At 39.7% G+C, this 12,500-nt stretch overlaps 1 protein-coding gene across 1 annotated transcript in view; it reads right to left on the bottom strand.

The window, feature by feature from the left end:
• Positions 1 to 12,500, bottom strand: part of PAXBP1 (PAX3 and PAX7 binding protein 1) — a 31,899-nt gene that overhangs the window by 4,099 nt on the left and 15,300 nt on the right. The window contains exons 9-15 of the mRNA XM_043892892.1: positions 9,794 to 9,893; positions 9,592 to 9,707; positions 7,386 to 7,585; positions 6,200 to 6,344; positions 5,415 to 5,536; positions 4,577 to 4,653; positions 4,137 to 4,203 (exon numbers count right to left, since the gene is read on the bottom strand). Coding sequence (XP_043748827.1) covers positions 4,137 to 4,203; positions 4,577 to 4,653; positions 5,415 to 5,536; positions 6,200 to 6,344; positions 7,386 to 7,585; positions 9,592 to 9,707; positions 9,794 to 9,893 — 827 coding nt within the window. The remainder of the gene's footprint in view (positions 1 to 4,136; positions 4,204 to 4,576; positions 4,654 to 5,414; positions 5,537 to 6,199; positions 6,345 to 7,385; positions 7,586 to 9,591; positions 9,708 to 9,793; positions 9,894 to 12,500) is intronic.

Genomic DNA, 12,500 nt, shown 5'->3' with positions numbered 1-12,500 from the left:
CAATTTCAAATATACAGTGCACTTAATTACAGTCACCATGTTGTACTTTACATCCTCAGAACCTACCTTACAACTGGATGTTTGTACCTTTTGATTCCTTTACCCCATCTCCCCATTTAGACATCATATTAAAAAGCAGAGACATTACTTTGCCAACAAAGGTCCATCTAGTCAAGGCTATGATTTTTCCAGTAGTCATGTATGGATGTGAGAGTTGGACTATAAAGAATGCTGAGTGCCAAAGAACTGAAGCTTTTGAACTGTGGTGTTAGAGGAGACTCTTGAGAGTCCCTTGGACTGCAAAGGAGATGCAACCAGTCCATCCTAAAGGAGATCAGTCCTGAATATTCAGTGGAGGAACTGATGCTGAAGTTCCAATACTTTGGCCACCTGATGCAAAGAGCTGACTCACTGGAAAAGACCCTGATGCTGGGAAAGATTGAAGGCGGAAGGAGAAGGGGACAACAGAGATGAGATGGTTGGATGGCATCACCGACTCAATGACTCAGGAGTTGGTGATGGACAGGGAGGCCTGGAGTGCTGCAGTCCATAGGGTCGCAAAGAGTTGGACTCGACTGAGTGACTGAACTGAACTGAACCCTACCTGTGGCAACCACAAATCAGATCTCTGTTACCAGAAGTTTGTTTTTTTGAGAAGAGAAAAAAAGTACTGAGAGGCAATGTAAAGTGATTAAATTAAGTACATACAAAGTAAATAACTTACACACTAAAACACCTTATGAAATACAGTGGACCATGTCTTGCTCAAGCACTAAGAAGCAGTTTTGAAGGGCCTGAATATTTCCTAGAATGACTGAGATTAACTAAACTTTAAATAGCCACACAGAGTTAGTAATTACTGTAGTGGACAATGCAGGTAAGAACAGTTTACATCATAAAGTACTGGCAGAGAAGTGATTATTCTTAGATAAATGTCCTCCCTTGAAAATCATGAAAAATGTCATAGTCCTGTGACCCTGACAAAAGATGGAAATTCTCTTTCTGACTACCACATTGCATGCTTCCCTGGTGGCTCATTGGCAAAGAATCCACCTGTAATGCAGAAGACTTGGGTTCAATCCCTGGATTAGGAAAATCCCCTGGAGAAGGAAATGGAAATCCACTCCAGTATTCTTGCCTGGAAAATCCCATGGACAGAGGAGCCTGGCGGGCTAAGTCCATGGGGTTGCAGAGTCAGACGCCACTGAGAGACTAACTTATAAGACTTGCATGTTTACCAGACCTCATGAACCAGGACACTGGAAGCTACTTAAGCTCAATACCCATACAAAAATGGAAGTCCCCACCCATTCTACCATAAATACTAATATGTTCTCAGTATTTCTCATCCTAGGAAATGACAACATTATCAACCAATCAAGCAGGCCACAGCCGACATGTCACTCCCAACCTCTCCCTCAAGCTGTCTCACTCCACGCCTGTCCCTTCTCCCGGTCCCTGCTGCCACACCCCTAACAGGAGCTGCTGCCATCTCTTTATGGCTCTGGCACAGTTCTTCTCAAGCAGGGTTCTGTGACAGAACTAAATCCTACAGAAAATGATTTGTGTAATTCTTTAATTTTCCCAAGGATGGAACAAACTAGTACATTCCAGGTACATACACGATAGAGGCCTCAGGGCACCAGGAATTAGTTTGTTCACAGAACCACAGTTGGGAAGAGCTGAAGAGCCAGACTGGCCTGAAGGAGAATCCCATCTCTACCAGTTAACAAAGAAGCAAGCCTGGGTAGGTGATTCTGCACGCCACTGTCCCATCAGTGGAGTTAAAGCTCACAGGGCTGTTGTGAGGATTCAAGAAGATAATCTGTATAAAGGGTGTGGTACAGTGCTTGGAACACAGTAAATATGTAGTTAAGTACTAATTCCCATTTTCATTATTACCATCTTTACCTACTTCAAACCATTATCTCCACATAGCAACTGCAATATCTAAAAAATGGCAATATTTTTCAAGTCACCTCCCTACTTAAAAACCCTTCCACGACCCATATAAGGGCAGATGATTTTCAACAAAGGTACAAAAGCAACTAAATTTAATAAAAGATAGTCTGTTCAACAAAGTGTGCTGGGGCAAATGAACCTAAACAACCAGGCCTCATGCCCTATATATAAATTAACTCAAAATGGATCACAGACTTAAATGTAAAACTTAGCCATGAAACATCTAGAAGAAAGGCTAGGGAAAAAACTCAGTGGCCTTGTGTTACACAAAGATTTTTCAGATGTGACACGTAAAGCACAATCCATAACAGGAAGAAATAGTAATTGGACTTCATCAGAATGAAAAACTTCTGAGAGAATGAAGACAAGGTACAGACTCAGGGGGAAAAGTTTGCAAATCATGTATGTGAAGTATTTGTATCAAGAATATAAAACTCAAAGCTAAATAATAAGAAAACCCAATTTTTAAAAATGGGCAAAAGATTTGCGGAGATACTTCACTAAAGAACATGTGAGTGTTAGTTGCTTAGTTGTGTCCAACTCTTTGCAACCCCATGGACTGTAGCCCACCAGGCTCCTCTGTCCTTGGGGTTCTCCAGGCAGGAACACTGGAATGGGTTGCCATGCCCTTCTCCAGAGGATCTTCCCGACCCAGGGATCAAACCCCGATCTGCACTGCAGGCAGATTCTTTACCCTCTGAGCCACATACAGATGGTCAATAAGCAGATGAAAACATGCTCAGCATCGTCAGTCATTAGGGAAATGCAAACCGTAACAAGACCTGAACATACACTTGGAGAATGGCTTAAAAAATAAAACCCTGAAAGACAGCGAGTGTGTGAGAAAGAACTAGAACATTAATACTGTTGGTTTAGAAAACAGCTTTTAGATATTTACCTAATAATCTAGATATTCATCGAAGAGAAATAAAAACTTATATACCCAGAAAAACCTGTATGCTGACAGGTTTATTCATAATTACTCCAAACTATAAACTATCTAATGGATAAAAAACCACATCAAAAAATGGTATATCCAGAAGAATCTGAGAAAGGATATGTATATGTATAACTGAATCACTCTATTATACAACACAACACTGTCAAATCAACTATATTTCAATAAAAAATTTTTAAATGGTATATTCACCATTCGAAAATAGGAATGAACATAAAATAACACTAAATCACGAGTGCATTATGTTACGTGAATGAAGCCAGATTCAAAAGGCTAACTGTATATAATTCCATTCCTAAGACATTCTTACAAAGAACACTATAAGAAAATAAAAAGAGCTTAGGAATTGGGGGATTTGGGTTATTATCTTGATTTGGGGAATCTCCTATGATGTTTCCACGTAAATTATAGCTTCTGTATCACCTGGATTGCTTATCTCTTCCCTAACTCTAGCCACCCTGGACTTCTCTCAGTTCTAGTATGTCTTTCTCTCCCTCACCTCAGGGCCAACTAACAACCTAAATATCACTTCTCAGGATGGAAGGGAATCTTCTATGCCCCTTGTCATATGCTCCAATACGACTCTGAATTTCTTTTTTCAAAATTCCTCCTACCTGAGATTACTTATTTGCTATCATCAATTGTGCTGGGTTATAAACACCACAATGGCTCTGCTGCTGCTGCTGCTAAGTCGCTTCAGTCGTGTCCGACTCTGTGCGACCCCATAGGCGTCAGCCCACCAGGCTCCCCCGTCCCTGGGATTCTCCAGGCAAGAACACTGGAGTGGGCTGCCATTTTCTTCTCCAATGCATGAAAGTGAAAAGTGAAAGTGAAGGCCCTCAGTTGTGTCCGACTCTTAGGGACCCCGTGGACTGCAGCCTACCAGGCTCCTCCATCCATGGGATTTTCCAGGCAAGAGTACTGGAGTGGGGTGCCATTGCCTTCTCCAATGATGGCTCTATTTCTATCTTATTCAGTGCTATATTCCCCCAACTAAGAAGAGTACCTGGTACTCTATGTGCTGAATAAATCAACTGTGGTTTAGTAAAGCATTTTGTTGGGTAGTCTGGACCTTATTGGGACTCAGAATTCATTTTCTCCTCTGGAAACATCAAACCTATCAAGTTATTTAACCAAATATTAAAATACTTTTCAAAATATACTGTATGAAAGTCAAACAAAATCCAAAGCTTTCAGATAGCCTGTAGACACTTACCTTAACTGAAGACCAAAACTGTCGTTGAAAAAACAAGTAAGGCCCAGAATTTTTATTTTCCAAGACACTAAGGAAAAAAAGAGAAACACGTCATGATCAAAAGTTGTGTGTTAAGTTCCATCTTATTTCTAGAAGATTTCTGTTAAGTAAGAGGTGAACAAAGGAAGAAATGATTTTTTTCTGATTTTCAATTGTATTCCAGAAGATAGTAATTTTAAAAGGTAATGACAATGTATTCTGAGATAACGGAGGACTATTTGTTTTATTCTGCTTAAGGGAAACGGTTTCCACAATGAGTTCCTCAATTTGGGCTACAGGTTTAGACTACGTAGGTAAAGTTTATATTACAAGCTATGTTTAGTTTTCCCAGAATTTAAGAGGCTTTCTCTGAAAGACAATGGAGAATATTATCATCTTTAACATTTTTAGGAATGACTTACTTTTTGGGATACAAGGGCATGAATACATCATCATCTAAAGTTCTCCTCATTCTTAATAGAAGTGCTTTTAGGTATACCTGAAGAATTAAAAACAGATCATGCATTATAATAAGGGTTATGATAAAAGTTTAGGAAATAAAAATAAGCCACATTCCAAACCACCTCATTAACTGAGTATTCAATTTTGAGTGAACAGCTCAAATTTACTTTCTCACCGAAGGCCCAAAGGTCTTTATTCTTAGTTCACACCTCATCAATTAACAAGTAATAAAGTCATTTAGAAATCTTTCAGCCCCTTAATCTATTATATAAAGGTTTAAAATCAGACCTGTAAGTCTGGTTCTTCTCAAAATGAGGTCAGTGAAAGTAAAACAATGATAAAGAGTACTTTCCTATGTGTATATTGCTTGTAAGGAACTTCAGTGGAGGCAGCAGCAATTTAAAGTTTGGAAACTAGTTATATTAAACAACACCTGATTGTTTTACATGCTATTACATGTTTTGGGATTTAAATTATCAATTGGTACACATCCCAGTAGTTTTCTGCTTTTCTTTTCCCCCCAAAAAATAAAGTTCTTCAAGGGATGTCCGATTAGTCTGATTGTGAATGGGGATGGGGTGGTGAGAAGGATGAAAACAGTATAGATAAGAAGCTATCTAGACTCTTTTAAAACTAAAAACCAGTATCTCAAATTTTCTATATAAAGGACCAGATACCTCAAGTGGGAGAATCAGATTTTCTGACTATAACCCACTCGTTTTCTCAACTTGCTCATTTTCAAAGGGAGAGAAGATATATAAAAATTTTTAAACTTTTCATAAATAATAACTAAATTACCTGTGTATTTTTGTTTTCTGCATTCACCACTGAAGGATATCCATTTATTAATTTTAGAGTAATTCCAACCATTCTTGAAGTCTGTGTTGTAGAAAAGGGGTCCCACATATTTTCAGCAATCACTATTAAGAAAAAAAGAAGGTAGAAAGTACTGAGATATAGAAGTAAACTGCAGCTGACTTAAATCTGATGTCAAGTCCTCAGTTTAGAAATGCCAATCATGACTCTTCCTCTAGAGTGGGAGCTTCAGTTGTCTTTGTCCAATTAACCATAGGAATGTTGAAGATTAGGCAAAGGTGAAAAGGAAACACAGATTCCTATTATTTTCTGCTTCTTGGTGAAAATAAAGATTGGGGAAAATAGGATTTTTATATCCCAGGAGATTCTGCCCCAGTCTTAAGAATCTCTAACCGAACCTAAACTTCTTTAATATTTTAAACAGGTCCATAGGTCAATGATTCCTAAACTTTTGTGAGAAATTGATGAAAGAAATGAAACTGCTCCCTGGAAAAATGCATATTCTCCCCAAAACTATGTATTCAGTTTTGCTTCGGGCAGTCCTAAAGAGTCTAAAATCTGCCTACTGCCCCCAATTCCAGGCCCTCCCCAAGGTGCTCTTCAAGTCCCAAGGTAACAGACAGGTACCCTTTAGCCATCTCTGGGTCTGACTGTACCTTCACTATTAATAATGTAATTTCTATGAGAACGTATGCGCTGATTAAAAACTCCTAACAGTAGATATGAAAAGCCCAATGTGTTTGAATGTTCAATTCTGTAATCTCTACCTGTTAGTTTAGGAAGAATCACCTTTTCCACAATGGTCGGCAACAGTGCAACATCGACGTCGTCCTTTTCTTGCTCTCGTTCTTCACAACCATAAAACAGCAAAGATTCAAACCACAGCATGTTCTCAAAGTCACGACATTTTGCCTAGAAAATATTTAAAAGGTTACCCAAACATTTAAAACAGTGGCTAGTTCTGCTTCTAGCCACGAAGAGAGTAACCGGAACTGGATTCAGCCTTCAGCCATAAACTAAATATGCAACAAAATATCCGAAACCTATTCTTAGACAATGGACCACCAGAGGCAGTATAGGACTATGGCCCCTGAAAGAAGGGAGTCAAAGGAGGTGACTCCTGGTCAGGAGAGCAGAGCAGCCCTGCTGAGTCAGGAGCCAGAAAGGGAGGTGAGGGAGGCTGAGACAGCTGCAGGGCAGGAGGAGGAGCTGTGAAGACGGAGAGCTGGCAGGGGCGCACCAGCCCGTGAGCCTCTGCCGTGCACTGGGACACACAGCGCAGCGTGGAAGGCCGCGTGGGCTGGGCAAGCAGGGGCTGGGAGCTGAAGAGTCCCCAGAGCTCACATTTTCTCCTGTTGTTTCCAGGGCTTCCACCTCAGCCTTCTTTTTGGTATAGTTTACATACTCAACCCAGCCCATCTCATTCATGCCCACAGCTCCACCCGTATGTTGGTAACTTATAAAACTGTTATCTAAAACATGACCACTAGATGTACATAGACAATTCGACAATTACCTCCCTTAGGTAACAGGCAAACAGGTTCTACTGACTGCACCTCTTAAATCTACCAGTTTATCTCATCCTGATTTCTATCACCACTGACTTAGTTCAGGGCTCCACTTCACATCTTCCTCACTGAGCTTTCCCATGACGTTCTACAGTTTTTTAGGATCAAAGAACTAAGTTCTTATTCATTCATGTTCCTATCTCCATGTCAATACTTGTAGTTTTAGTTGAGAAAGATACTGTATACAAATTGAGAAGCAACAGACAGTTCTTTTAAAAATGGACAGAACATAAAAGGAAAGATCCGTAAGATTACACCCAGTGATACTCTGTATCACTTATAGCCCTGACATGACTTACCTCCTGGGAAAAATACTTTCTTCAAGCTCATCTCTTCCCCAAGCGTCATGGTATCCTGCTTCCCAACAGTGAGAGAAGCCACTCACCTCAAGTGGAGTCCACGTGAGAAGCTGCAGCCGTATGAGGGGGTTGAGCAGCTTCGGCAGACAAAGGCCGATGTAGGCGTGCTTATAGGATGTGTAGTATTTTGAGCGCCAGGCTTCAAACTGGGATTTAATACAATCAATTGAATAGAAACTTTCAAGGACATCTTCAAAAACCTTGCTGGACTCTTTTGCAATGCGATCTAAAACCAACAAAAACAACAAGGAAATCCCCACAGAGGAATGTTAACTTAGTATGCAGTAGAAAAAACGCAGTTCAGTTATTTTCAGCATTTTCTCTGTAGCCTGAGTAAGTAATAAGATAGGCTCATTAACAAAGGAACAGTCCATGGGGTCGCAAAGAGTTAGACAAGACTGAGCGACTGAAATGAATTAACAACTGCAACTTAAAGGAAAGGAAACAGAGATAAATTTAGGTTCCAAATGTCTATCACACAAACTACAGTGCAGGCAGTCACCATTCTGCATAGTTCCAATATGTATCATTATCTGCTGCTGCTGCTACTAAGTCAATTCAGTCGTGTCCGACCCTGTGCGACCCCATAGACAGTCCACCAGGCTCCCCCGTCCCTGGGATTCTCCAGGCAAGAATACTGGAGTGGGTTGCTACCATAGTCTAAATAACACCTGTTCCCCAAAACTTATATTTCATATTTCAGTTATCATGGAACAGTAAGTGTGAGTAATTGCATAAAGTACAAACTGAATCCAGCTCTTCAGCCCACAAATCACCATTTAAATAACAGATGTGGATGATCGTCAGTAACCAATCACATCTGTTCTTTCAAAGTTGCTTGGTGACTGCAATAACTAACATAGACAAGAATCTACAGTGAATGCCAGGATCTTTGAGTGAAGTTATTTGATGCTCTATATGACTCTGAACAGTGGACTCTTTACAATGAAGAGATCTAGTCATGACAATCTACTTCTTACGACCCACCTAAACACCACTGATAAAAGGCAACCTTTGCCATCTGCTATTATATAATAAGAAAGAGCATCTTGTATGAAGTATTCTCGCCAAAAAGGTTTAACCTGAACCTAATCAAGACTCCAGACTTAAAATTCCAGTTTACAAGACATACAGTGACTGGAGAAACAAGTTAATACCATGAGGAGACAGACAAACTTAGAATGCAGGACATTCTATAAGACGAATGGCCTCCAGAAAGCAAATGCCTTGAACAGATAAAGTGGTGTGTGTATTATAAGGTACTCATGATATTAATTCTAGATAAAAAAGGTGCAATGACCAAGTGCAATGCAGGAACCCCGTGTGGATCCAGGTGTGGGAAACACAGAGTAACCCACAGAAACAGTCCTGAGAATTGGGGAGGTACTGAATACAGATATGACACTAAGAAATTTCTGTTCATTTTTCTCAAGGGTGGTAATGGTGTTACAGTAAGGTAAAAAAGCATCCTTTTTCAGGGGGGAGACATTAAATATGTTAAAGTTTTTAGAGGCAAGTGCCATGATGTCTATAAGTTAATTTCAAATGGTTCAGTGGAACACACACATATCCAAAGCAAACTTGGCCAACTGATGGTAAGAACTGCTGAATCTGGGTGACAGGTAGATGGTGATCAATGTGCTATTCTTTCCAATTTCCTATATGTTTAGAAATGTTCACTATAAAAAAGTGGGAGAAACAAAATAAGCTTCTCCAACTATGTTCCAAAGTTAATAAATGACAGATAACTGCAGCCAATGGTGGGAAATAAAGACTTTTACTTGGGGTTCCTTCTGGAAATGCCTTCATGTAACAATACTAACTATTCCTCGTGGTTGAATGATTCAGGACTCCCCAAATCAGGAACTCCCTTTAGGGCTGAGTAGGGCTCCCTACTGCCAACCTTGACGTTTCCAGACCAGACAGGCTGCATTAGGGTGGCCCCTGGGATCTGAAACATTCTCCTGTCGCTTTTAAAATTCTACAATTCTGAAGAGTAATATTATTTATAATGCAAGTAACTAAGTAAACCCCATAACAAAGTGTTACCACTAATTGTGAGAACTCATCATGATATTCAGTAATAAAAACAGGTAAAAACAGGTGCAAGTAAGCAACAAGTGCCAGGTTCTAAAGCAGAGGCCACAAAACCTCAGATTATTTCATGGTAACAACTACAGCCAAGCAGAAAGCACACTGACAATGAATCTCATTTCCAAATAAAAATCTAACCTCTTTCCAGATTGAAATTTGTGATATCTGTAGAAGTTTCTTCATCATCACTGGAAAGGCCTTCAAGGTGATCTGCCATCTTACCAGTCTGCTCTCTGGCTTGTCTACGACGAGTCCTAAATAACAAGCAGTGAGTTCCCAAACCAGACAAAGGAGACTCCTCCCTTCACAAACCTGGCAACAGCAAGCATCTGGGGATTACCTCCTGGCCTCCCGTTCTGCAATCCGACGTTTGGCATGCTCTTGATACAGTGCCCGATCTCGTCCAAAGGAGTCAAGATTTGGTGCCATCAGAGCTTTATCTGGAAAACAACAATGGTTAAAATTAAAAGCCTTCTCCCAACAATCTTGAGGAAAGAGTTTGCACAGAATAAGCCATAATGACAGACTACTTTCTAATCTAAACAGCGGGATTCTGCAATAACTGATAAACCAGATAGTTTGCTAATTTAGAGCAAATCTCAATATTAATTCATTTTTCCACAAAAAGGAGTAGAAAAATAGAGTCTGACAACACTACGCCAATGCAAACTGGCTGAATCCCTGTTCTTATGTCTAAGTAACAAAACTAGTTTATGCTATCATGATGACAAAGTAAGTTAAAAACCTAAGTTACTTGTGTAAAGGGAAAAATAATAGGTTACTTTTTTAGGAATGAAGCATCATATTGTTGAATGATATGAAATGACAGCAAAGAGGTCTAAGTAGGAAGTATGAAAAAACACCTTTGTTGTAGGAACTTAATGATTTATTCTATTTTGTTCTAATGTTTCTTTGTAGAAATTTACTCTCTATTACTATTTTAAAAAAAGGGCAGAATCAACAATATAGGCTAAAAATCATCTGAATAGGACCAACTTGTGCTTTCTCAACCACTACTTTCAAAGCACAATTCCCTTATTTCTTTTTTCCCACTTTCCATCTCTCTTTTTAATTTCTAGGACAAATTTTCTAACTTTAGCTTTCGACATTCCTGTTTACATTTATATATCAGTTACCATTTTTTAGTTTCCAAGGTATGGCTATTCTTCTCAGAATATTCCTTTTTTATAGCATCTTCTACTTGTGCTACATGTAGGATCTCTTCTGCCATCTCCCAAGGACAGCAATTATGTTTTAAACTCTCTCCTGCCACCTGCATGTGTCCTCAGCCTCTCTGGTTCTACCGCTTGTGCTGCTGTCCGACGACCATTAACTACACGGGGATGAGACTGGAAATTTCGTGGATGCAGGTGGGAGCTGTCTAACAGAGACGTCTCCATCAGATCACTGGGTAAAAGTCAACCTTTTGTTGGGGCCCCCAGATAATAGTGTCTCATGGTCTTTTCTCTGGACCCACTCTCTTTGTCCAGAGAAGAATCCTGGAGACTCTCTTGCCTAGGGTAGAAGCAGAAGTGGGGGAAACATCTCTCTGTGATGCTTTATTTCTACATTCAAGTTCAACACTCTGGAGACATCCTGTAATACGCAGGATAGTAAAGGGAAGCAAAACCCCCAGAGGGGTTTTGTGGGGGTGGGGGCGGAATCACGGGCAAAATGAAAGACATCAGCGGAAGTTTTTTCCTGATATCAAAGACGTGGCACAGCAACAGGGAAAATCAAACCAACAAAGCGTCGGTGTCTACTTCAGCATACCCTAACTACCCTAGATCCTACTACTTTTAAAAGTTGACTCTTTTACTGATTAATAAACAAAATGCCCCAGCTCTACCTCAACTGGGACTCCACTACATATCACAGATAAATTAGCTAAAAAGTCGCAAACTACAGAAATGATCTGCCTCTTTAAGAGGCAGCCATCATTAAAGAAGTATTCCAAAGAAAATTATAATGTTAACTTAGTACAATACTTAAAATGTTTATATTTAGAGACTTTCTAAAATATATATTGAAGGAGACAGAGCAGACAATTCAACTGATAGCTTCCTTCTTTCTGTAAGAAACTATATGCTCTAACTGTGGTAAAGCAAATCTAAACAGAAGAATTTCAGGCTGTATTTTTGTTTCTTTAAAAAAAAGATATCGGAAAAAGAAATCGATACTTCAGTATCCCATGCAACCTTCCTCAAATCTTCGGCAATAACGAACACTCCCTCTAGGGCAATACTTTCTCATGGCCTTTCATCTCTTTCCAACTGCCAACCTATTGATAGTTAACACCCATCATTCAACCCTTACTCCGAATTCCATGTAAGTAAATACCTCCAAATTATAAAGAACAGATCATAGCTAGGAAAAGGTATTTGATGAAATGCACAGCTCACACAGCCATTTAACTTAAAAGGAAATTACTTCCCATCATAGATATAATGATTACCTGTAATCTGCCCCAGAAATCTGGTTGTCTGGATCAAAAGTGACTTGAGAGGCATGCATTAGTTATTTAGGTGCCCCAAATGGCACTAATGCAGATTTAAATGTGTATGGGAAAACCAGAAGGTCAAAGTCATTGACATGGCGTACACTGAGTCTGACTCATCTGAGGGCCATGTCACCATCTCTTTATGATGCTCCAAAACCCATTCGGGACACAGGAGAATGCTTTCCAGGGATTCAATGTCCCTCTAATTTACAGGACACCCTATATGACAAAGCATTGTTTTCAGAAAGACTAAGACCAGGGCACTTTGTACTTGGAATACCTGGACTGGCTGTTTAACATGCAGATTACTGGACACCATCCAAGACCTGACAAGAATTTCTGGAGACAGGACCAAGATATCTGCATTTTAAATTAATATCATGGGTAATTCTGATGTATACATCCATTTAAGAACTGCTGACACAGGGACCAAAGAAATGAGAAAAAAAGCCAGGAGAAGCTCAATGCAGGAATATTCCTATTACAGTACTCAAGAATATAGAGGGCAATGAAAAGTGGAATTAAAATGTTTTTTAATATGTCTGGT

The sequence above is a fragment of the Cervus elaphus genome, chromosome 31 (genome assembly GCF_910594005.1).
Source record: "Cervus elaphus chromosome 31, mCerEla1.1, whole genome shotgun sequence".
NCBI classification, from domain to species: domain Eukaryota; kingdom Metazoa; phylum Chordata; class Mammalia; order Artiodactyla; family Cervidae; genus Cervus; species Cervus elaphus.
This window is presented reverse-complemented; position numbering and strand designations above follow the sequence as displayed.